Genomic DNA, 26,625 nt, shown 5'->3' with positions numbered 1-26,625 from the left:
ACACAAATGACCATAAGGCTATTCTTGGTGGCCACCCTTTTGATTTGCCTATTACTCATAGCTGACACACACCCAACACATATGAATGACCTCTGTGTCATCCCCCCTCCCGCCCACCATGCCTCTTTTTTCTATTTTCAGTCTTTTGTCCTCCTTAAGCTTAATTTGCCTCCTTTACTGACCATTTCTCATGTTCTCAGCATCCAGCTCTGCCACCAGATGGTGTGCAAGGACTGCGAAAGCTCGACACACGCCAGCCAGTGTGATTGCCTTTCTACATCTTCAAGACAAAGGCTGGCGAGAAGAGGCAAAAAATGAGATTCCGAGATTCAGTATATTCGTGTACTTTTTTCTTCTTTTTATATTGAAACAGAACCTTGGTTTACAATCTTGAGGAAATAAACTACAAGGTTTGTTGAATAAATATTAACTGGAGAACTGGGTCCCAGAATTGACTCAACAATAATATTAAGTTGAGAGGTAGAAGCAAGATTCTTGAGCCCGGAGAAGCACATCTTCAAATAAGCAACTTTAAAATCCCAAAAGCAAAATCTTTGGATCCGAATGAAGCTATATTTCAGTGAGAACCTTCAGCCAGCACTTACAAAATATTTGTATGTATGTGTATGTGTGAGTGTTCATGTGCTCTGTATGCCTGTGGAGATCAGAGGACAACCTCTGGTATCAGGTTTCATTTCCCACTGTGTTTGACACACGGTCTCTTGTGTGCCACTCTGGAGGTCAGGCTAGTTGATTGGTAAACTTCTGGGGCATTCTCCTGAATTAGCCTCTAAGGCTTATATTAGGGGGCACTACTGCATCCAACATTACGTGGGCTACGGGGGTTTGAACTCAGGTCCTCATGTTGGAACAGCAGGTTCTTTAACGTCTGAGCTATCTCATCAGCCCTCTGCCATCATTTTTATTCAGTATCTTAAAGTGAGACCCACAGGCAAAGACAGCTCAGAGATCATGTTCCCACAAAGTGAGTTTTATTTAGCACAATCAGTGTCTTTTTGTTTTGATTACAGTTAGTTACGAACATTAAAACGGTTCTCTAATTGTCTAGATGTCAGGTTTCTCGAAGACTTGGTAGTAGTAACCACCACGCTTTTCTTGGCAACCATGTGACTGCAGCTCCTGAACCAGCTGCCTCTTTTCTCTGGGGCTTGTGATTAAGAGCGGACTACTGTGTTCTTCCCCTCCTGTTTTATGACACTGAACCTTCGCTCACATTTGATACAGTGCTAACCTCCGCCCAGCCCATGGAAGGTATTTGAACATGTGACTTACTTTCCTATTTCTTAGAGGATGGCTCCGGGTTGGTGTGGGGGCTGGCACTCCCCTGAATGCCTCACCTGTTGTCTTCCAGTTCCTTCTAACCCACTGTTAGTGGGAGAGAGTAAATGATTCACCATCAACAAGGGGTGCAGTTTTGGGAGAGAATCAACAGAGAAAATATAAGTTCCCGACCCAGAAACAACTGCTCTTACTATAGATAAAAGATATGAGAAACAGAGAAACACACCCCAGAGAAGCAAACCAAAGGGAACAGTAGATACTTTGTAGGGAACTGGGAGAAAATGACTGAATCCACAGTCAGAAGGCCTCTGATCAACAGGCTAAACTGAAAAAAAGGAGCTCGGAGTGACAGATCTGCAGGTCGGTGCTGTTTCTAGGTAGACTTATTAGTTAGGCCTTGGAAAGGCAACTCATAAGATGAGGTGATAGAGGGCATGGCAGCAGGCCAGTGGTGTGTTCTGACCCAAAGAACCAGCACAGTGGCTTTCTGGGTTCCCGAGGAAGGGGTGCCAGGGTTTCTCTCTCCCCCTTTCCGAGTAGACAACAGAAGTTTGTGTTTTACAGTTCTGCAGGCCAGAGGGTCAAGATCAAAGTGAAGGCAGGTTGGGTATCTATCTACTTGGCTTCAGATAGTACTTCACTGCAGGGTGCCCTCACATGGCCTTGCTTCTGGGTACACGTGTTGGAGTGGAGAAGGTAGGACAAGGATACGATAGTTCTTAGTGTCTCCTCCTCTTCTCAAAAAGACACAGTCATCACACATCACAACACTTTGTTGGCATTGTTTAACTTAATCACCCCCTTAAACACCCTGTGTCCAAGGATAGTCACACTGGGGGTTAGGCTTCCATATACGAGGGATACTTTAGATCAGAGCATGAAAGCCTCTTAGGGATAAACCATGGGCTAGTGATGTAGAAATCTGGAGGAGGGAAGAAGAGAATATTCTTGTTCACCGTGGGGAATGTAAATGACAAGAGCTAACTCCTAGGTGAGTTATCAGATATGGCAAGCCTGTGTTGGACTTGCTCTGTGTGTGCCTGTGCACTAAGTGGCTGACATGTATGCATCCTCTGATCTTCTAAGCATCATTGATTATATAGTTCAGGAGACCAAGGACCATACAATTCAGGGAGTTTTCCACATTTTCTTAACCTTGTACATGGCAGAATCATGATCAGATGCAAACTCTCAAGCTACTAATTCAAAATACCTTTTCGTTGAGTAAGTCACCTGCTTTCTTTGCTTGCTGCCCCACCCTGGCCAAGGATGTGGCTCTACCTGTTGATAAATGCCTAGTGTGGCCAGAGCCCAAGTTAAGCTGGCCTTTTGATAAGTGCCTGAGCCAACTCTAGTTTAGCCTGTTCATAAATACATAACATATCTTGGACCACACCAGGAAATGCAGTTGAGTCACGCAATCTTGCTTGGATGGCATGTAACAAATCTACAAGAACTAAAACATTGAACTGTGGGGTACATCTTGTTTATTTCAGAAGCCAAATGAGTGAGAAGCCTGGCAGATTGTCAATAAACTTCTACTTTATGGATGTATATGAATGAGGCCTGGGAAACCAGTCTGGCGAATCTGATTTGCACCCAGAGCTTGCTGGCAAGTCTTTAATAAGGACAGGTCATGTGAAACATATCAAATGACTCTTAGGGGATGGCAAGGTGGCTGGAGCCATTTGATAAACTGAAAGGTGCATGCAAAGATGACTATAGTGAAAGATAAGCTAGCCATCTTAATAGACATGGCTCTCAGAGTGGACTGAAGGACGTGGGGATTGTTGTTAAAGGCCTCACTCCTGCATGTGATGCCAACTTGAAGCCCAAGATCTAGTGCTCCGGCTAGTTCTCTGTGCATCTTTATGATTGATCTAGCAGGAAGAGAATGGCCAGAACCGTGGGTTTGCAGAAACTCTTTTATACTTCCGGCCAGAGACCTGTCACACTGGCCCTGACAGGGTATAGGGAGAGCTGGCAAACAACTGTGAGTTGACTTCATTGCAACTCGAGAAAATTTATCCCAGTCATAATTTTATGGTGCCCACTAAAACCTAGGCTTTTATGGGAGAGCAGGCATAGGAAGTATCCCGAGCTAGTATCTCGCCAGCAAGAATTCACTCAGACAACCGGATTCTTCTACGGCAAAGCTTTATTGCTTCATCTGAAGGAAGACCCCGAACAAGGAAAATGGTGCTGCTTATATACCCCTCTGTGTGACGTGTCAGCTCCTGATTAGCTGCTCACTCATCACCCCACTACTACACCCCGGGATGGGCAGTGACTTGGCACGAATTTACTCTTGCACCTGCGCACATTACTTGTTTACCAGTTAGGCACAGCGGAGGCTCATGATGGCGATTGCTCACGGCTCTCCACAAGGAAGGAAGGAAGGAAGGAAGGAAGGAAGGCAGGCAGGCAAAAAACAAACAGAAAAACCAGAAACCATCACCCAAGCCAAATCATACTGTTCTCCAGTCCCTAGAGAAAACCCAAAGTGATTTTACTTTTTAAAAGTTTCACATTAACATCATCATCATCATTATCATTATTAATGTGTGAATGAGAGAGGAGTTGCTTCTCCTTCCCCCATGTTGGGGTGGTGTCTCTTATTTTGCTATAACGTGCACTTGAGGATAACTGACCTGTGTGTTCCCCAGTGATACTCTGTCTCTCCTTCCCACCTCATCACGGGGTACTACATAAAGATGCATGTCACCACATCTGTTTTTTTACCTAGTTTCTGGAGATGGACTTTACCTGTCAAGTCATTGTGCTGAACCATAAAAAAGAATTTTCAAACGTAAATATGTATGCAGGCCTAGCTGCCATTTCTCATATTTAACAGTTCTTCAGTACATGAGTCCATTTTGAACTGGGGGTCTGGGGGTTGGACATCTTTCAAGAAGAAATGTGTAAAATGACAGGGGGATTAAGAAATTTGTGATTGGAAAAGATGAATAAGAGGTGAGATTACTTCCAGGTGAAGGGAGAGGGAAGGATCTATAAGTGACTTAAAATATAGGGAGTTAAAAATAAAGGGGGACTCTGCATTAACAAACCTCTCTTCAATTTCTTTTCCTTAAAATTGTATATGATATGAGGGACAAGTGGGGCTCTTGGTCAGAGGGTAAGGTTTCAGTTGGGATGGATAGATTTGAGATCCATGGTCACTATAGTTAATAACAATGTATTATATGCTTGAAAATGGCTAAGTGGGTAGATCACAAATGCTTTTCACAGACACATGCAAACTCACACACACACACTGTTTTGGGTGACATCTTACAATATAATAAGATCACATTTTACGCATAATGAATACACACACAGGCAGGCCTGTCCTCTTTTCTCCCTTGTCCTTTCTCTTTGCTATTCTCAAAACACTTTAAAAACCATGATTATGATTTTTTAAAAGATCTATATATTTATTATATGAATGTACACTGTAGCTGTCTTCAGACACTCCAGAAGAGGGCGTCAGATCTTGCTACAGATGGTTGTGAGCCACCATGTGGTTTCTGGGATTTGAACTCAGGACCTTCGGAAGAGCAGTCAGTGCTCTTGACCACTTAATATCTAGCCCATGATTTCTTTCTTACATTCTATTTCCCTCTTCTCTAGGGCTTATAATTTTCCCCTGCCTGCTTAGTTGGGAATCCATCAGTTTTTCCTCTTCGTATCATCAGGCAGATATTTTAGATGTCAATCATTTTCCAAACTCTACCAATAAATAAAATGACTTATAAATCTACCCCTTCACACATGCACAGAGGACACCCCTCCTCCACACCTCCTTCATACACAGTGACCAGGTGTGTGTGTCACATCATGCTGGCCTCTCCTGTCAATACTTTTTGGCTCCTTCTCTGTGTTCTAGAGAACACAGCTAACTGTGTCAGCTCCCTTATTTCCCGAGGCCCATCCACCAGGGGTTTAAAGACATACACCAGTCAATCTCATTTTAAGCTTTCGGATGTATTGATTATATACCGAGCGCATTCCTCCTTGTTCTTTTTCACCTTCTTTTATTTTCCCCTCCCATCCCACTTCTCCAGTTTCCTTTGTCTTCCTAGACAGCTTTGTTTCTCTTCTTTTTCACTTTCCCTTTGTAGGTTTAGTCTTTATCTATTCACAAGTGTGAGCTGAGGCTTCAGCTCTTTCCCTCACTTGATGGACAGACCGTAGGGTGTACAGACTTCCAGTCTTCCGGCTTTAGCACTGAGGCAGAGAGTTTGAGAATTACTGTGATTTTTGATCCTGTCCATGGAAACCTCTCGTCTTCCTGGAATTGTTAGGCTACCTGCTTTGTCTTGTTTTGGTGAAGTTCCGTGCTGTTGTGCTTTGAAAATCCGACACACAGTACACTTGGTTATCTTTGATAATCTGAATCTCGTCCTTTTAGTTCTGGGGAACGAAACAGTTACTCGATGTTCTTATCGCTTCTGTTGAAGCGTAGCCTCTGTTCTTGTTCTGCTAGCACTGGATCTTTGTCTTCTTGTAACTCTGAGCATGGTGTGTGCGTGTGTGCGTGTGTGCGTGTGTGTGTGCGCGTGTGTGCGTGTGTGCGCGTGTGTGCGTGTGTGTGTGTGTGTGTGTGTGTAATATTTCACTTCTCTGTACTATTACTGTTTCCAGTGCTCAGTATCTTCTTTTTCTTCTACTTGATCTTTTCTGTCTCTTTGGTAAAGATTTATTTATTTTTATTTCACATGGATGAGTGGTTTACCTGTGTGTTTCGGTTGCAAGCAGAGACCAGAAGATAGCATCAGGTGTCCTGGAGTTGGAGCTACAGGTGGCTAGGAACGCCATATGGGTGCTGGGGATTGAACCTGGGTCCGCTGGAAGAAAAACAAGTCCTCTTAACTGCGGAAGCATCTCCAGGCCATGGCTGTCTCTTTCTTGTTAGAGAAACCGTCCAGTGAGCTTGAGGGGAATGCTGAGGTGCTCGTAGGCAGTTCAGAGGGCAGAGGTGAACATCAGTCAAGCTCCTGAATGAAGAGATGGGCTCATTCACAATGCAAAGATATGGGTGGAGGCCGGAGATACCCTCTAACTTCCGTTTAAGTTCCAGGACAGTTGTAGGTATCTGTAAATTTCTAAGAACCTTAAGGGTGTGTGCAAGTCTCCTGGGTGGTACTGTGAGTCTTCCCCCCCCCCCCCCACACACAATATGCTACATAACAGTGTTTTAGTTAACAATGGACAGTGGTGCTGTAAGACGACAATGAAGCTAAAATACTGCTCTTGCCTCATGATGTCATAGCCATGGCTACATCGGGCCAATGCATTACATGTTTGTGGTGAGGCTGTACTAAGAGCTACTCTAGTGGGATAGCCTTCGCTAAATTTCTGTATTTTTAAATAACACAGTATGTTGTGAGTGTATAATTGTGTGTGTGTGTGTGTGCACATACATGTTCATGTGTATGTATTTTCACTTAGCTGAAGTCCCAGGAAATGCTGCAAGTGGTAGATGACAGCCCTCCCCAGGAAGATTTTGAGCCATCCTCCCTGTCTTCAGAGCCTTCCTTTATATCTGGCCTTCCCCATTTTGCTAACTATGCCCCATAGGTCTCCTTTCCATATTTCAAAGATTGGTTGAAATCTCTGGGCTGCTATTATCCCTCCCATCTGTCTTTTAGTCTTTGGGGCTTAAGACAGTTTTGAAACTTCCGCTCCTATCATTTCATGGCATATTGGGAGGGAGAAGCAGTAAAAGTCAGCGCTTAATTCAACGTCTGCCCTGAAGTTTCTTTGGATTCCTTTTCACCGTTATAAGCTCCCCAAGGTAAGGGATGCACTGTCCATCTGTGCGTTTAGTTTCACACATCATAGGGCTGGTAAATACAAGCCAAATGAATTAATGATCTGTGCTGACAGGTTCTTCTGAAACACAATTACCTTAGTTATTGATGTGATTATTTCCCTAGAGACTGTCTCCCGTTAGTCCTGAAACGAAGGAAGCACGATGGACGAAGGCTGCCAGGTGGAGGGTTTTTGAACTGACACCAGTGACCGAAAGATGGATCCCCCCCACCCCCATGTTGGTTACTTTAATTTGTCAGTATTAAGAAAGAGAATTGAGCATCTTTTCTCATTCAGTGGAAGTCCCCCTGTTTTTCACAAGGGGCCGTGGCTATCTGTCTGTATTGATCTTGAAGTGCAGTGGTTCCACCTGCCAAGTCTCACCCAAACAGTTGCTTCCAATACATTGAGGAAAAAAAAAAATATATATATATATATATATATATATAGTCTTCCTGGTACTCTATAGTCTCTAAGAGTTAAGTATTAACACTAAGTGAAAAGTTGCTTTTCTGTGAATATTTCCTTATTGATCAGCCTCGTGTTTAAACATTGGCGTTGCTTCTGCACTGCATGAATGACCTCACCCATGGACTTGGTGTTCCCATCTGCCTCCTCCTGTTTCCATACCATTCCTCACTCTTAGGCTCCCTTTTAAAGCCACGGCTAATAGTGAGCAGTTCATTTATGTCACGACTCGCACAAATATATGCGACAGGGACAAAGTTTGTATACCCTTACTGAGATTCAGTGCTCTGTTTTGCTAAACCATGGTGACGGGAATGCGTCCGTTCAGTTTTTTGTTTTTTGTTTTTTTACAACTCACCACACTGTTGCCTGCTGTTGTAAAAACACCACTTTTATGGATGTCAGACATATTAACTCACTTCTGCAGCTTCACTTTACTGCTAGGATTCCATAACATTGACCTGAAATAGAGAATAATGATGGATTTAGTAGACGTGTCTCCCTCCCCCCCCCCCCCCCCCCCCACACACACACACCTTAGCTGTCTTCGTCCTTATCCGTGTCTGGCTTACACCTTAGCCATGCGGTTTAGAGACATTCAGTCCTGTGATACGGTTTGTTCTTTTAAAACACACATTATTATGCAGCATTTATAGCTTCACGGCACAGGCGAGCAGACTGTACAAGAGCATCCTCCAGTAGACACGGCTTCCATCACTGTCAACGGTCTGTGCCAAATGGCCCGCCTGTCACAATCGATAGACTCTATTGACCCTTTTTCTTTCAACTTTATATTCAGTCTTTGTGAGTTTCACCTCATGCAGCCAGTTCCAGCCATTTCCCTTGTATCCTTCCTCCGCCCTTGCAACTTCCTCCTCCCAAACAGAACAAACAAACAAACAAAAGCACACAGAACAAAGCACAGAAAACATCTCATCATGGAGGCTGTTGTTCGTTCACACTGTGTCCCACAGTATCTCCCTCTGCCCACACAGCTTCACTTGCAAATGTTCATTGCGATGAGTCAGTGGTCTGGTTCGAGGCCTCTGGCTTCTGTAACACCATCAACATTGGATCCTCACTAGGATTCTTCCCAGTTCTCCTGTTGTTGCCCTGTGTCCTGGAGATCCTGCAGCTTTGGATCACCAGGACTGGCCCTTTCATGGATTCCAACAGTTCACAGGCGTTAGATTCTGGGCTGGGCCAACTCAGAGCCCTGGATCTGGGCCTGGGTGGTAGCTGAGCTGATCAGCCCCCTGGCACTTCCTTATCTGCATCACCAGGGTGAGCTCTCCAGGACTACCTCAACAAGCCTCCCCAATGCCAACACTGGCAGTGAGCAGGGCCAGCTCTCTCACTTTTATGCCCTCAGGGCCAACTCACGGGCACCCACACCACCAGAGCCAGCCTCACCGTGTTGGCCAGGCAAGGTGAGGGGCCTGCTTTCCCGAGTGTTACAGTTGGCCAGGGATGGGACTACCTCTCTAGTTCCCAAGACTTTGGAGCCAGCTCTCCTGACTACTGCAAGTGGAGGGTGAGGGAGTGCAAGGTGATGGGGCCAGCTCACCCATGCCCTCCATTAACAGTTAATTGTGACCTAAATCCACAGTTTATAGAAATGTTCGGTCTGGTGTTGGGCATTGTATCCCTTTGCACAAATATCTGATGACGTTTCTGCTATAATCATACCGTGCCAAGCATTTTCCCTACCCTAAAAGACAATATCTGCTTTTTTGTCCTCCGTGCACTGGCAGCTTCTCGGGACCGTGACATGCTGCTCTGCTCTGCATCGGGTGCTGTGCTGTGAGGCAGAGCAAGGTCCTCAGCATTCACTCGGGGTTAGGCTTGGGATAGAGTGCTGACTGCTTTTTACTGAACCCACTAAGATGTTTTATTACACATCTTATAATTATAGTATCATACACGTGAACTTTAGAAAATGCAATGAGGTACAGAGAGGAACACTTATAATTCTGCTGTTCAAAGACAACCACTATTAATAGTTTAGAGTGTTTCCATCATGTGATTTCTTTGCAAGTATAATCAATCCGTTTTGGGGTATAATATTATATATCCAACTTCAGGGTTTTGTAGCTTATCATCAGATTTGTTATTTTATTGAAATTGGTTAATAAGAATCACCCAAGACTTTTATTTTAGACATTAAAGCATTTTCCAGTTTTCTGTGTGTTAGTATGGGAAACATCTAATTCTATTTTTTACTTGCTTTTTGTTTTTTTAAGACAGGTTCTCACCATGTAGCCTAGGCTAGCCCAAAACTCTTGCTCCTTCAGTATCTGCCTCTTGAGAGCTGAGATTGAAGGCATACAGCATGCCCATTTTTATTTACTTTCATTTTAAAGCACATTTTAAAGGTAGAGCTTTTAAAAGTGGACTCACGGGGCTTTGATACTACTGTGTTTACTGAGGGTCGTGGGTTTTCTCAAACGGACACTATATTTTTAAGAAAGAGAAGCTTATATTTACCCAGCATCTGCATGTACAGAGGTCCAGAAGATGGGCAACGTAGGAATGATGAGGCACCTTTTCTAGGAGGTAAGAAAAGGTGGAAAGTCAAGGACTAAGAGACATGTTGTGTTCTTCACCAATGAAGGAAGCACAGTGGGTTAGGGCTGGTTGTGTGGATGTGGGAGGAGCTGAGAAAACCCTCAGACTGGCCTTTATCCTCTCCAGGTTTAGGAAGTGAGGATAGAAGCAGGACCTATGAAGGACATGGGGACAAACTGGAATAACTGGCATGGAAAGTGGAATGGGGAGATGTTTGAAATTAAGAAATACCCAGAAAGTTTCCAAGCATCGCTAGGGATTCATGAGTTGGCTGATCAGACAATCATGGTAGTGCCAGTCTTAGAAGTCCTTTAGGATTTTTCCCCAGTATATCTGACATCTCTAAATAGAAGGAAGATAGGAACGGGTGGGCTGCTCTGGGCTGAGAATTTGCAGAGGTGCTATAAAGGAAGCTCAAAGGCACAGTGCTGTGTAAGTGATCAGCCATGTGACCAGGGTCGTCAGAGGAAGGGCCTATCTGGTTGACTGAGTTAGAGGAACACGTTCTGAGCATTTATACTGTGGCTCACATCCTGAAATCTGGATAACGGTGCTCGTGGTACAAAAATGCCCAGGCCAGGGGAAGCCCTGGTTGCCTTTTGTCTTAGAAGCTAGTCATGGGTTCAGTTCACAAATGGAAGTGAAGAGCTGGTAATGTTGCAATCATGAAGAACTAGATGCTGCTATGAGAAGCCTTTCTGACACATAGTGAACTAGAAGTAAGATGACAACCCTGGTTCAAAGTCACAGAACATATGGCTTGGCCCTAGTCTGCTTCATGTTTCCCTCAAATCTCTGGTGGCTGAATTTTGTCCCTGCATGAAGATCTGTCACAAGAAAACACCTAAAACTATCTAAGTTCTGGGGTTGCCCAGAGGGGTCAAGTGTTACTCTAGTGGACTCTGAAGACAAGGAATACTTGAATTATCTGACAATTCATCTTTGCATTTGAGAGACCATCTGTGCCCAAACTAGACTCCTAAAAATGGGTCAGTTTAGAGAGGTGACAGTTCTGGACTATCAAGGGATAACCCAGGCTAAACACTAGGTCAGATGTAGAAGACTCTGGTCACCACACTTTATTGTAGTTTATGCAGGGAGAATGTTACTAATCTCTCTTCTTTCTTTCCTCCCAGTGACATTGTTGGTGGTGTGGTTAGGTCTTGCTTTCTGAAGTCAGCTGAAGTTTCTTTTGGGTATCAAATCCAAATTGGCTACAAATACTGAAAGAAGAAACCCCTTCATTTGTCTTTCTTTCTTTCTTTCTTTCTTTCTTTCTTTCTTTCTTTCTTTCTTTCTTTCTTTCTTTCTTTCTTTCTTCCTTTCTTCCTTCCTTCCTTCCTTCCTTCCTTCCTTCCTTTCTTTCTTTCTTTCTTTCTTTCTTTCTTTCTTTCTTTCTTTCTTTCTTTCTTTCTTTCTTTCTTTCTTTTGGGTCAAGATAATGCTAATACAAAACTGTTTGATTAACCTCTTGAAATGAATTAGCCAAATGTGCCCTGAATGACTGTATCAATAAATTAGATAAAATTAGGTTGTAGGAAGCAATAAGCTTGCAAAATCACTGCAGTTCATGCTGCTAGCTTGCCCAACCCCTGAGGTTAACTCTAAGGAGGAAATAGGGTCGCCAACACAAATCACAGAACTGGCCAGGACCAAGGCTTCTAACCATGGCTTATGCATTGCAGCTGTGCATACCCTGTAGGTACACTTGAACGGATCCATTGTTTCTTTTGAACAGGGATCGTAGTTTTGTATTTCACATGAACCTTTTGTGTGTGGTGTGTGTGTACACGTTATTTTTATTCTTTCACTTTGAATTTATTGTTGGGTTTTTAAAATAGTCCTTGTTCATTGTTCTAGATTATTGATCCATGCTAACATAGACAATTCATTCTGAGATATTTATTCAACAAGGAAAAGGTGGAGGGGAAGCCGCCACTCCAATAGTTACAGCCCATAGAAACTCAGACCTAATCTGGGTTGACAGTAACACTTAGTCTATGGAGAATCCCAAGGGGCTCTCTAGACTAAGAATTATGAGAGCAGCAACTAGATAAGTGAATGGTAAACCCAGAGTGTCTCTTCTGGAAGGAAATGGCTGAGGGAAGCTTGCAGGGCTGTTCTAACTATGTGAACAGTTTGTTAATACTCTAAGGCTAGTGGGACAGTCTTTGTGTGTGTTCTGTGATAAAATCAGGAGAAACTGTTTATGTCAAAGCAGAAAAGATGTAGGCTAGATGGGATGACAGTAATATTTCTCATAGGAAATGAGAGCAAACACCCTCTGATTTTGTAGATTTGATCTCTCTAACAGAAATATGACCATTTGCTAGACTTGGGATTGAACAGTCTCATCTGGTGGTAATCCCCAACTGAGCCTTGTTCTTCACATCCTGAGCTGTGCACTGTCTTCAGATAGATAGATAGGTAGTGAGCTAGCTAGCTAGCTAGCTAGCTAGCTAGCTAGTTAGATAGATAGATTTGTTATTTTACATTTTAGAGACATCCGATTTTATACTGTTAGAATGGTATTCTACATTGTCTCTGTCTCTGTGAGAAAACACTCTAGCCAAGACCAACTTGGGGAAGGAAAGAGTTTGCTTCAGCTCACATTTCCAGTCCATAACTCATCACTGAGGGAAGTCAGGGCATAGATACATGGCAGGAAGTATAGAAGAATGCTGTTTACCAGTTCGTTTATCGGCTCAGCTAGCTTTCTTATACACTGCAGGTCCACCTTTCTAGGAATTGTGTTACCCACAGTAGACTGGGCTCTCCGCACTCAATCTGTCAAGACAATTTCAGACACCACCAATAGACCAATCTAATTGAGGCGACTCTTTAAAGGAGATTCCCTCCTCCCATTTGACACTAGGTTGTGTCAGGTTGATAATAAAACTTAACCAGGATGAGAGGCAAAAGTACCCATGCAAGTATGGTTGCTAGGAAAGACTGACTGTGCGCATTCCTGAATTGCTTATACCTATCTAACAGGAAATAGTATTTAAGGTAATGAAGCGAGTGTTCTTTTCTGTTTGAGAGAATAACTTTCAGAACTTGGTTCTCTTCTTCTTTTACTGTGTGAGTCCTGAGGGTAGAGCCCAGATGGCTGGGGTTAGTGGGAAGTGCCAATACTCATGGAGCCACCTATCTCCCTGGTGTCAAAATGCAGTGCTCTGAGAACATCCTGGGTTTAGAGTGGTGTTTACTGAGCAGGAGTTTTAGTTGTTTTCACGCTCTGTGATGTCTGCCCTCCAGATCAGGAGTTTGTTGTCACTTAAAAACAAACAAACTACATTTACTTTACTTAAAAAACAAAGAAGGAAAGGAAAGGAAAGGAAAAGGAAAAGGGAAAGGGAAAGGGAAAGGAAAAGGAAAAGGAAAAGGAAAAGGAAAAGGGAAAAGTCTGTGCAAGCCCTTGCTGCACTAGCCTGGTGGCCATCACCCAAGCTCCATCCCTGGAACCCACGCAAAGGTAAAGGAGAGACTCAACTCCGTGAAGTTGTTTGTCTCGATAAGTATGCTGTGTGAGCCAACTCCCCCCAACACACACACACACTCACATTCACTAACAGACATAGTCCAAACAGAGACAAAGAGAAAGAGGCGCATATGTGCTAATAATAGATAAAATTAATTACCAAAAGAGCCCACAAATTCTTTAAGTTAGAGGAAGTTCCAAAGGAATATCCTGGTGTCTATTGACTTCAGATATAACCTCCTGTGACCTCTTAGGTCTGTGCAGTGTCATTAGAAGAGAAAGCTCTACAGCAAAATGACCAGACTGTTTGTTTGTTTGGTGTGTTTGTATTTATTTTTAACTGTTGTTATTCTTGGTTTGGAGCCTATGTCTTTGGAGTACTCACAAGTATTAATTGCAGTGATGCATTTAATTTCTAAGTTATTTTTAGATTTATTGATTTTATTTTATGTGTAAGTGTGTTTTGCCTGCATGTATGTATGTATGTATGTATGTATGTATGTATGTATGTATGTATGTGTGTGTATCACATGAGTGCCTGATGCCCTCAGAAGTTCAGGAGAGGGCATTGCATTCCTGGAAGCAGAGTTATGGGTGGTTGTGCGCCACCGTGTGGGTGCTTGGAAAACCAAATTCAAGTCTTCTGCAAGAGCAGCAAGTGCTCCTAATCACGGGGTCATCTCTCCAGCTCCACGTTCTCATTTATTTTTAATCAATAATCAATCAATCAATCAATCAATCAATCATGACTTTAATTCTTATCTTCTAATATGATAGGCTGAGAAAATGTGATCTTTTATAAAATAAACAACTGGGCTACTTGACAGTCTTTGTAAATGAGGTCTGCTCTACACCTAAGGTCCTGAACTTAGATTGTCATCCTCCATTTAAGGTTCTTTAAAATTTATGAAAATACAAAATTTCATTTTGAATACACATATCAAAACTGATTTGGAAACAAAGTGAGGCGACTTCCTAGTGCAGCCAACTCACTGTCTACACTGTCTCATCTGCCATGCTGAGGAGGCAATCCACGCCTGAGATGGGAAATGGCAGAGCTGTGGGGGCCACACAGGGCATTGAGCTTTCATGCTTAGGTTTGGTCCTTTTGTTCTTTCTTGTGCTCTTTTCTCCTTGCTTCCTCCTCCTCCTCCTCCTCATTCTCCTCCTCCCCCTGCTCCTCTCTTTTTAAATCTTTACTATTTTTGTTTAAAATCACCTTCCCTTTCCACTCTCCCCATTCCTATGTTTTCACAGCTATGAAATGGAACATGGAAGACTGTAACTCTTAAGTAAATCCTTCCACCATGCAAACACTTTTCTTGTTTTACTTGTCAAAGAAGAATTTGTATCACAGAGCCCCACTACTTCCTCTGATACATTTTGACTCTTAATGAACTTACAACCCTTGAAGAATTATTATTATTATTATTATTAAAACATGGTCTTCTGGAACAGAAGTAAGGTTTCATTGTGACAGTCCATGCTTCTGGTGGGTAAATGTAATTTCTCAGATGGGATCATTCTCAGGCAGGTAAATATCCTCCCAGCGTACATACCTGGCTCCACCCAGCACCGAGACACCCCGATCTATGCAGTGACTTGGCTGAGTGAACACTGGGGGCTTCTCTGTGCCTTTTTCTTCTAGATACATTTCATCTTGCTCTTCAGTCGACAAGGGAAGCTGCGGCTGCAGAAATGGTACACCACACTCCCTGACAAGGAGAGGAAGAAGATCACCCGCGACATCATCCAGACCGTCCTCTCTCGTGGGCACAGGACCAGCAGCTTCATTGACTGGAAGGAGCTGAAACTTGTTTATAAAAGGTGTGAGTAACTTCATGAGAACCAAGCTTTTCGTGATCGCATTGCTCCATCTTAGTTCTGAACATTTTAGATTGCAATACCAATCTCAGCGCTTTCTGAAATCTTTCATGATTGGAGTCTTAAGTATGTGCAGCAAAGAGTGAGCGCTAGTGAAGATCTCCATCGACATGTGTCAGCTTCTGGGTGTTAGATGGATTCTGAATGCTTAAGGCATGTGCTGAATTTGCACGCAGGTGCTTGGTAACATTTTGTAAGCACCATTACATTTCCAGCATCAATGGCTGTCGATACAGCAGCAAACAAACGAGACAAGTTATATTCATATATTCAAGAAGCACATTTTTTAAAAGCAAACCACATATATTCACCTAGTAACAGATGCAATGGGAAAATGCAAATAACTGTGATAGAGGAAAGGGAACCGTTTCCAATGGATTGTTCATACTGCAGTTGTTCATATTTGTAGATGGGTGAACTGAGGACGCACAGTGTAAGTAATTACTACCTAGTCGCAGTAGGTGAATGATAATCAGGAGAGCCAGGACTGCAGTCCAGCTCTTTCTTCCTTTGGTGCCTATATTTCTTTTGATGCACCTGTGTGAAGTGGTGAGCCCCTTCCAGCGAGGAATCCTAACTGATAAATGAGAGAGGCTTGAGAGGTAAAGCCAGCTTTTCAATGAAGACTCAGGTAATGGATGCCCAAGTTAGGACATGGACATAGCCAGCCTAACCCCATGTCCTTCATCAAACTACAGTTGCCAAAATGGGAAATGTACACTGGAAGTGCAGAGAATGTTTTTAAAGAGCAGTAGGCAAAAAGTAGCGTGGATGGGCTGGTATTGAATGGAGTCCACTACCAGGGAGTGCTTTGGCAAAGCCACAGCTTCTGTAGCCGAAGGTGAGAGACATAAACTAAATCACCGTGGAAAGGCAGATACAGGAGGGTGGGTCCCCGAGAGCACTGCTGAGGGATTGTGTATTAGAGACAAAGTACAAACTGGAGAGGAGCTTGATCAAGCACCCTGATTACCACAGACCAAAGGACCAGGCCTCTGAGTGTGGCTCTTCAAGGTCAAGTTCTATTGAGAGCGTCTGTTGACGAGATTAACAGATGTTATCTAAGCGCTGCAGTGTCTTTATACACTCTAGTTTCTATTGGAGGAGTGTAGTGGGTGCCATGAGCCATGATTTATTCTTGTGTGTGGAGAATCTCTAGAAACAGCAGGAGAATGCACGCCCATAGGGAAAACCCACTTTGGCTTATTTATTGTCTCATTCAATTTTGCTTTTCCTTTTTTTTTTTTTTTCTTTTCAAGGTATGCTAGTTTATATTTTTGCTGTGCAATAGAAAATCAAGACAATGAGCTCTTGACACTAGAGATTGTTCATCGTTATGTGGAGTTGCTGGATAAATACTTTGGAAATGTAAGTGTCCTCCTGGCCCGTTAGAGTCAGCGTCCATCTCGGTTCTTACTTTTGCTCATCTGCTGTATTCCTTTTTTCTCTCTCAAGTCTAAATTATCACTTGCATTGTACCAAGGATGGTGCTGGCTCACCTTGGTTCAGAATTGCCGGATTCCTCCCTACCTGTATTTCTTAGAATATGAACCACTCCAAAAGATGTGGGCGTATCTTTACCTTCACATTGCAAAGACTTTGTTTCAGGGAACTTGAATTTAATTGTGAATGATCTCTGGTCCCTTACTCCTTTACTGGCTTTGCCATTTCTTTTCTGTTTGATATTTTGTTCTTTCTCTGGCATTGTTTAAAGTTACAATATTATTAGTGCACAAGGAATAACAACAACAACAACATCCAATAACAACACAAACAATGTCCCCAGTCCAGTCCCTTCTGAGTTGCTATTCCAAAAGCTCACTTGCATTTACTTCAGGAACAGAGGCGGTCATCTCTCACGGCTGCTTCCATCTTCAGACTCATTCCCTCCCGGCCAGCTTGCAGTGGGGCCCCTTCTTACCACTCCAAGGGGGTCACATGGTCACCACTGAGTCCTCTATACAGCTCTGCACCATTCACGGTTCTTAAGTCCTAACCTACTTTGCCTCTGCAGCACTGGACTTTTATTCATCATTATTCATCCATTAAATCCCTTCCCCCAGTTCTTTGCTATGACATTGCTTTCTGCTATATCGGGAGGCCCCACTTTGATTTTCCTCTTCTCCTGACCGCCCCCCCTTCTCATCTTCTAAATGCTGTGTCCCTTTTCCCACCTGCCTAGTATATCTGTGGATTCTTTCTAAGAATCTTGCCAAGTGACTCTTCTTTGCTTCCCCGGTGATGATCTTCACTGACCTTATCTCCAAGGGCTATTTATTGCCCATCTTTTGCAAATCAGCTGTGTCTGGTGGTCGGAATTTGCTATTTCCTAGAATCCTTCAATGCAAAGGATAGGGTCCTTTTGCCTTTCCTTGCCTATTACTAGAACCTACCTGACTCTTCAATGTAAACTTAAAGCTCATCTCCTTCACTCCCACCTCACTAGCTGTTTTAGGACTCCTGTTGCTACAACGAAACACAGTGACCTAGAAACGACTCGGAGAGCAAAGGTTTACTAGGCTTACATGGACATCGCTGTTCATTATTGAAGGAGGTCAGGGCGGGAACTCACACAGGACAGGACGGGGCCCTGGGGGCAGGAGCTGATGCTCTGGCTTGCTTAGTCTACTTTCTTACTCAACCTCGGACCACCAGCTCAAGGACAGCACCACTCACAATGGGCTGGGCCCTTCCCCATTGGCCACTAGTGAAAACAATGCCTTCCGACTGGATCTCACGGAGGCATTTCCTCAGCTGAGGCTCCTGTGTCTCTGATGACTCCAGCTTGTGTCAGGTTGACACAGAACCAGCAGCGCACTAATGCAGCTGATGTACTTGAGGTTTTACTTTTAGCGTCTTATTTGACCATTTCTACCCCTCTACCCTTCTTTGCTTCTCGGTAAAGACCTAGGTGGGACATTTCTCCTCATCACCAAAAAACTCCACACCTCGTGGGTTCTAATACAAACTTTCAGAGTAGTGATAACAGACCACTCCTTGCCCTTGCTGTGTTCTTTCCTTTGTACTCCTGTCCATACCCACACTCCAGATGAAGCAGTAGCTTAGAGCATCCCACCGGGTGCAAGAGCTGGTGCAGTGTAAACCTGGCCCTTCCCTGAGGTCATGACCTTTGACCCCCTGCCCACACCGCAGTACCCCTGTTAATACCTCTGGGCCAGATTTTAACAAATGCCATCTAGACACTGAGAAAATACACTGATGCAGGAAAGACAGCCATCAGAGCTGGAAAAGGTTCCTCCAGCAACGTCCTCAGCACATCCCTGTGGTCATAGGCATTTATCAAGCAACGCTGGAGAATCTGCTTCCACAAGATTTTTCCCCCTCTTTTGACTGGGAGTTTTTATGCTTTCTACATATTTATTCCAAATTTATTTATTTATTTATTTACAGCCTAAATGATGTTGTCCCTCCCTCCCGGGTTCCCTTCCACAGAGTCCCTCCTCCACTCCTCCTTCCTTTTGCCTCTGAGAGGGCAGGGGACCCCCCTGGGTATCCCCGTACCCTGGTGCATCAAGTCTCTGCAGGATTGGGTACATCCTCTCCTGTTGAGGCAGGACAAGGGAGCTCTGCTACAAATATGCAGGGGACCTCTGTCTAGTTTGTGTATGCTCTTTGGTTGGTGGCTCAGTCTCTGAGAGCTCCCAAGGGGTCCAGGTTAGTTGACACTGTTGGTCTTCCTGTGGAGTTCCCATTCTCTTCAGGGCCTTCAATACTTCTCCCAACTCTTCTATGACAGTCCCTGTCCTTCATCCAATGTTTGCTGTGGCTATCTATATCTGAGCCAGCTGCTGGGTGGAGCCTCTCACAGGACACCATGCATCTGTCTGCCAGCATAACAGAGTATCATTAATAGTGTTAGGGATTGGTACTTGCCCATGGCATGGGTCTCAAGTTGGACCAATTATTGGTTGACCATTCCCTCAATCTCTGCTCCATTCCCATCCCTGCATTTCTTGTAGACAGGACAATGTTTGGATTGAAAGTTTTCTGGGTGGGTTAGTGTTTTTATGCCAACATTGGGGGTTCTGCCTGCTTATAGGAGGTGGCCTCTTCAGATTCCACATCCCCACTGCTATGCATCTTAGCTAAGGTCACCTGCATTGATTCCTGGAAGCCTCACCCATCTCAGGTTTCTGTCATGTTCTAGAAATGCCTCCCAACTCCCCACCCCTGCCAGCTTCAGATTTCCATTCATTCTCCTGGCCCCTAGGCCTCTTCTGTCTCTTTCCACACCTGATCCTGATTCAACCCCTTTATTCCCCTCCTCACCCATCTCCTGTCCATGTCCCTCCCTCCCTCCCTCCCTTCCTCCCTCTGCCTCCCATGACTATTTTATTTCCCCTTCTAAGTGGGATTTCAGCATCCTTACTTGGGCCTTCCTTCATTTAACTTCTTTGGGTCTGTGGAGTGTATCATGGGTATTCTGTAATTCATGGCTAATATCCACTTATCAGTGAGTATATATAGTGTGTATGTCATCTTGGATCTGGGTTACCTCACTCAGGATGATATTTTTTAGTTCCATCCATTTGCCTGCAAAATTCATGATGTCCTTGTTTTTAATACCTGAATAGCATCTTTCTCTGAAACTGAACAGGTGGCATTTTAATCATTGAATTATTGATTGTGTATTTATTTATTTATTTATTTATTTATTTATTTTGGGGAGGGGGTTCGAGACAGGGTTTCTCTGTGTAGCCCTGGCTGTCCTGGAACTCACTCTGTAGACCAGGCTGGTCTTGAACTCAGAAATCCATCTGCCTCTGCCTCCCAAGTGCTGGGATTAAAGGTGTGCGCCACCACTGCCCAGCATTGATTGTGTCTTACTTGCTTTTTTTTTTTTTTGAACAGTGTGGAGGGGGTTAGTTTCCAAGATAGAGTCTCTCTGTATAGCCTTGGCAGTCCTAAAAATCGTTTTCTAGATTAGATTGGCCTTGAATTCAGAGATCCTCCTGCCTTTTGTGGGATTAAAGGCATGTGCTACCACACCCAGCTTTTCTTCTTTTTTTTTTTTCAACAGGCTTCACAATAGCAAGTATTAGGTGGGCTTCTAAATGAATTTTCTCCCTCTTCTTTCCCATATAAATGATGTTATAACATATTGCTTGGGAGATTTCAGTTATTGCCAATATTCAGGAATAATAAGAAAGTAGCACCAAGCCTTCCTGCCTCAGTAAGTTTTTTTTTTTTTTCTTTCAAAGCAGTGCATATATAATAGAATGTTTTAAAACACGGGATTGCTTAACTTCATGAGTTCTTTTAGTCTAATGAATTCTGACATTTCTGGTGCTCTCCTTTGAAATGAACTGCAGATGGGGCTTTTTGCAAAGGGCCTGAAGGTGTTTCTTGAATTCTGAGCTTTTGTGTGCGCTTCTCTCTCTTCCTCATTTCTGGACTCTGGTTTGACCTGTTTCTGTGGTTTAAACCAACTTCACTCATGTGACTTGAGGCTGAATTTGATCTCTCTGTGCTTAACTGAAATTCAACCAGATATTTCAGACCACATCATTTCTTAAAAGAACCTGAAGACATCTCCACCAGTATCTAGGTTGAGAGAGAATGCAAAGGTTCAGAATCTCTGGCATTGATTCTCCACCCAATTCTGGCACACCTCTAGAAGCTCTAGCTTCGCTATGAATCAAAATTTTAATTCACTAAAACATTCGATGATTTTTTTCATTAAGCTAAGAGCACTTCAGGGCTCTATGCCCGATAGGTGTTCAATTCTTATTAGTTAACAGTGATGACCAAAGACGTCTGGGACTGATCCTCATTGATACCATCCAGAAATAAGATATTTCTCTTTGGATTTATTTTCCTCTCATGCTAATACCAAAGATTTCTTTGAATTCTGCCCTTATATTATGCAAGGGGAAAGTTATACCTTGAAAAGTACTGTATTTTGAAGAAAGATAGATCAAAATCTGTTTCCTAATTTGAGTGATGTATTTTATAGTGCCTTTCAATTCTAAGGAGATTATCAAGGATTGAACAGTTAATCTTTCAATCTTCAGTAAGTAGCATTAACCCCAATTTACAGATGCTAAGAAGAAATGCCTCAGGGTCTCGCAGTAGATAAAGGGATTTAGATATTTGCCATATTTACATTCTGCACTGCAGCATGAATTTTGATTGATGTATTTTGAATGGGTAGATGCTTCTGTCCCAGGAAGCTTTTGAATCTGACCTAGGAAAATTTTCTGTTGTGAGAGGAGGGACATTAAGTGTCTTGACCCTGGTGTCTGCTCACTTAGTAACCAGGCCCAAGATTTCAGACCTTCATGAATCTCCATCTCACTGATGAGAATATGACACTAAAAATGCTGATAAACAAACACATTGGCACTACTTGGACTACTGTGAGAGTAAAGACAGTGGTTAGGAGCAGTGTATCAACTATTGATTGTTCGTCCTATGTTGCATTGTAGTTGGTTTTCATGTCTAACTCTGTTGTATTTCTTACTATCTGAAACATTTCCTTTGTGTAACTTGAAACTTCATGTATTTCCTTTAAGAGGAGTTCAAGGGCAGGTGCTTCTTAGACTTTACTTGAAAGGATTTAGTTGATGAACTGTCAGAAACAGTACCACAGTAGTAAATATTCTGCTGTAAGAGAAGAGCTTTAAGCCATACCATAGTAAAACAAAACAAACAAACAAAAAATTCAGGAAGTATAAAATAAAATGAAATAGTCTCTCTCTCTCTCTCTCTCTCTCTCTCTCTCTCTCTCTCTTTTTGCCATTTGTAAGTTGTATGCTAGAATCGACATACATGGGGGTAAATGGCAAAGAAAGGTTTCTTGGTTATTACATAGACTGTGAAGGAAGATGAAATGTTTATCACTTGATGGGTGCACACACACACACACACACACACATTAAACATTCATATACAGTTCTGCATATATTTGTTTGTCGCATGCCTGTTGAAGAAGACTTTAGGTCTGGGGATAGGTGGCTGGAGGGAGGTTCCTAGTGGATTTGTAGGGTTGTTTGTCAGGTTACCTGGCAGGGCTCTGTTGACGGCTCATCTTAACAAGACTCCTGTCTGCTTGGCTTTCTAGTCTGTGCCTGCCTGGAATGCTGAGCTTTCTCTGCCGCTGCTACTCTAACCCCCGCCTTCTGCCTCACTTGGCCTCTGGTAACTGATTTCTTCTGGTACTTTCTTGTACATGGATGTCTAATTTACTGTAATTTCTTTCTGTTCATATTGTTCAAAAATGTTTTTTTTAAAGATTTATTTATTTAATGTATATGAGTACACTGTAGCTATCTTCAGACACACCAGAAGAGGCCACCACATCCTATTACAGATGGGAATTGAACTCAGGACCTCGGGAAGGGCTGTCAGTTATCTTAACTGCTGAGCCATCTCTCCAGCCCCTCAAAATTATTTTTAAAATGCATTTATATACCCTTCTAAACATATAATCTTTTAAACTTAAACAAATTGATTGCAGTATGCATATTTTTCTATAACTTTATTATTCTCCTTATAAGCCTGCTAGAGATTTTTCTACGTCTTTCAATGTAAAACTGCCCTATTTGTTTGTTTGTTTTTTGTTTTTTTGGAGACAGGGTTTCTCTGTGTAGCCCTGGCTGTCCTGGAACTCACTCTGTAGACCAGGCTGGCCTCAAACTCAGAAATCCGCCTGCCTCTGTCTCTCAGATGCTGGGATTAGAGGTGTGCGCCACCACTGCCCGGCTTACCCTATTCTTTTTAAACTGTACATAGATACATACAATACCTATGCCATTATAGAGATGTACATGCATGACTTGAACAGTTCTTTATGAACAAACTTTAGATTGTTCTCATTTATTCTTATAAATGAGTCCCCCATAACCAGTGTTCCTTATGTGTCTTGTTGGACATTGATTTTATATATCATGCAGCTAAGCCTCTTATGGAACTGTTGGGTCCAGGAATTAAAAAAAATATTCTTAGGTAATTATTATTATTATTATTATTACTTATTATTATTACCTATGTGTATGAATATGTCCCTGGTGTGTGTGTATGTGTGTGTGTCTGTCTGTGTCTGTCTGTGTCTGTATGTGTGTGTGTGTCTGTGATTTATATGTATGTATACCAGTGCATGAAAGATCTATTGCACATGTGGAAGTCAGAGGACAACTTTGGAGTGTTATCCAGAAGCAGAATGACAAATGCCAAAAAGCAAGGTTTTCCCACAGCTATGGACTGTGGTAGATTAGGTCTTTGTTTTCATTTTGGCAAGTGTTCCTGTCTACATGCTGGCTTTTATGGCCTGAATGGTACTTCTATCTTGTAATGTCAGTTATGCAAATGCCTGGGGCCCTGTTACAGTCAGGCTTCTGTGGCACGTGCCTTTACCAGTTCACCACTTCGACCATATGCAGGTGCAAGCATTTTTGCATTCAAAATTAACAGACTCTACAATTTGACCAGTCAACCAAAAATGGCATACAAGATTTGTAAATTCCACTGATAGGGAGTGTATGTACTTATTCATACCATTACTAGCAATGGATATTGGCACTGAATTTCCTGTGGCTATGGGTTCAGTTTGCCTTTCTCTTGACTTCTTGGAGTTACTGGTATTATTAGACATTTATTACCCTCCCCCATCTTGCTTTGTCTGTGAATTGTTTATTATTTTGCTGATGTTTTGTTTGTTTTTCTGTTTTGGTTTTTTGAACTCTTGAATATGAATGTAGAATAGGCTGGCCTTGAACTCACAGAGATCCACTTGCCTCTGCCTTCTGCGTACTGGGGTTAAAGATGTGTGCCACCACTCTTGGTTTTATAGTTTGTTTTTCATTTTGTTTATCTTAGGTAGGGATTTTCAAAAATTCCTTCTGCATTGAGAGATTTATATGATTTTGTCAGTAGGAGAATAAAAGGAAGGGATTTAAAGGAATGACTCAATTCTTGCTGGCATGTGACAGGGTATGGTCATGATCAAACATGGTGGCTGGTAGCTTGTGTGACTGTGGCAGGTGATAAAGTCAGGCAGAGGAAAGCAGAGAGGTAGGGTTGGCAATGTGGAATCCTCTATGCACATGGGAGAATTAAAATCTATCTTGAATCCTTGACCTCATCAAACACAGGGTAGAGCAGGAGGAGTAAAACAGAACCATCCAGAAGGTCTGAGAAGGAGTCTTCAGTGCCAGAGGAGGACTGTTCAATGACACAGCTAAGCTTAAGTGAGCAAGGAAGAAGAAATCTTGTCATCAAGAAACAGATTGGCAGGGGCTAGAAAGATGGCTCAGGAGTTAAGCACACTGACTGCTCTTCCAGAGGTCCTGAGTTCAGTTCCCAGTAGTCACATGGTGGCTCACAACCATCTATCATGGGATCCGATTTCCTCTTCTGGTGTGTCTGAAGACAGCTAGTGTTATATAGTAAATAAATGTTAAAAAAAGAAAGAAAGAAAGAAAGAAAGAAAGAAAGAAAGAAAGAAAGAAAGAAAGAAAGAAAGAAAGAAAGAAAGAAAAGAAAAAAGAAACAGATTGACAAGGGTATCAGATACTTCTGAGGTGAGCTCAAAGAAAGATGGGGGACTTTCAGCTAGATGGTTTAAAGAAAGCAGCTTCAGTTGGGCAGATAGGATGTGGGTGCACAAGAGTCAGTTTCTAGTGACTTGTGGAGTAAGCAGTGTGGAGGACAGCAAGAACATCATAGAAGCATTCTTGGGTTGAAGCGTCCATACAAGGATGGCTTTACTTGTATATCGAGACCTGTCAGTCTCTCTGTTGGTCTTTGACCCCAGTTAATGTGCAGTTTTGATAACTTGAAGCTTCAGTGTCATATGGGAATCTGCTCACAGTACAGGTTTGTAGACCTGATCCAGACCCACTCATCCCTTAGAGCAGGGCTTGCAGGAAGTTTTTAGGAGTCTTAACAGGTAAGTTTGACACATTCAAAAACTGGCAGTTCACTAACCTGACAGCCAAGATCGTGAGACCTGAGTGCAGGAGAATTGAGGTTCTGGACTTACACTTAAAGAGCATCAGGGACCAAGTTTCTGCTTGTGTGTGTGAGCACAGCACCTAGAGGTCTCCCTCCCCTGTGGAGTCTCTTATTTTCCGTTACAACACAAAACATTGCATTAGTTACTTTTCCATTGCTGCTGAAATACTGTGACCAAAAGCAACTTATTGAGAGCAGTTTCTTTTGATTTCTAGTTCCAGAGGCATTCATAAAGGCAGGGGAGGCATGCTAGCGTGGCAGGAGCAAGAAACTGAGGGATCACATCTCGATCTCAGAAAGGAAGCAGAGATCTGCAGAGTATGAACCGGGAGAGGGATGAGGCTATAAACGCCAATGCCTGCTGCTGCTGACCTGCTTCCTTTAGCAAGGCTGTAACCTCAAATGCTCCAAAACCACCCCAAGCGCCACCTGCTGGTGACCAAGTATTCAAATACTTGAGACTATGGGGGACATTTCTCTTTCAAACCACCGCAAACCTTATTATCTAAAGGCATGAGCTACTTTAATAGGATTTGGTTTTTACCTTTGCTAAGGTCTAGAATTCTCTGCTCCCATCTTTATGTCCTTGAACTGTTATGTGGTATTTTGTGTTTGGATATCACCTGAATTGAATGGCAATATTGGAAAAGCTGGAGATGGTGGCAGATGCCTCTCCTGATTCTACTGCAAATTTATCAAAACTTTGTTTGTTTGTTTGTTTTTTTTCTTACCAGGTCTGTGAGCTGGATATTATCTTTAATTTTGAAAAGGCATATTTTATCCTTGATGAGTTTATAATAGGTGGAGAAATTCAGGAAACATCCAAGAAAACAGCAGTCAAGGCCATTGAAGACTCTGATATGTTACAAGAGGTCAGTATGGTTTTCTATGCCTGGGGTAATTCCAGCACTAATTATAATATAGTTAACACTGAGGACTGCACCCACATTTTGTTCTGAGCATAGCGTCCACTTTAAACAATTTGCATGTATTAGCTTACTTAATTTTTTCAGCAATTCTAACTAGGTGTTAGCCTGTTTTTTAGTGAATGAATAGAGACTTGCTGTGAAATGTTCGGCTCATTTTCATAGTTAATAAATATGAAACAGAGCTTTGGACCCTCACGGTTTGGT

The 26,625-nt window shown here is 42.7% G+C and overlaps 1 protein-coding gene across 2 annotated transcripts in view; it reads left to right on the top strand.

Annotated features, from left to right (window-relative positions):
* Ap1s3 (adaptor-related protein complex AP-1, sigma 3) overlaps nt 1–26,625 on the top strand; it is a 65,150-nt gene that overhangs the window by 31,452 nt on the left and 7,073 nt on the right. For both annotated transcript variants that reach the window (XR_373542.2, NM_183027.2), the window contains exons 2-4: nt 15,282–15,460; nt 16,777–16,885; nt 26,227–26,364. Coding sequence is in view for 1 of the 2 variants with exons in the window: in NM_183027.2 (NP_898848.1) it covers nt 15,282–15,460; nt 16,777–16,885; nt 26,227–26,364 (426 nt within the window). In the remaining variant the exon portion in view is untranslated. The remainder of the gene's footprint in view (nt 1–15,281; nt 15,461–16,776; nt 16,886–26,226; nt 26,365–26,625) is intronic.

Source organism: Mus musculus, chromosome 1, assembly GCF_000001635.26.
Source record: "Mus musculus strain C57BL/6J chromosome 1, GRCm38.p6 C57BL/6J".
Lineage (NCBI taxonomy): Eukaryota > Metazoa > Chordata > Mammalia > Rodentia > Muridae > Mus > Mus musculus.
The sequence above is the reverse complement of the archived record's forward strand: the minus strand, read 5'-3'. Positions and strand labels throughout refer to the sequence as shown.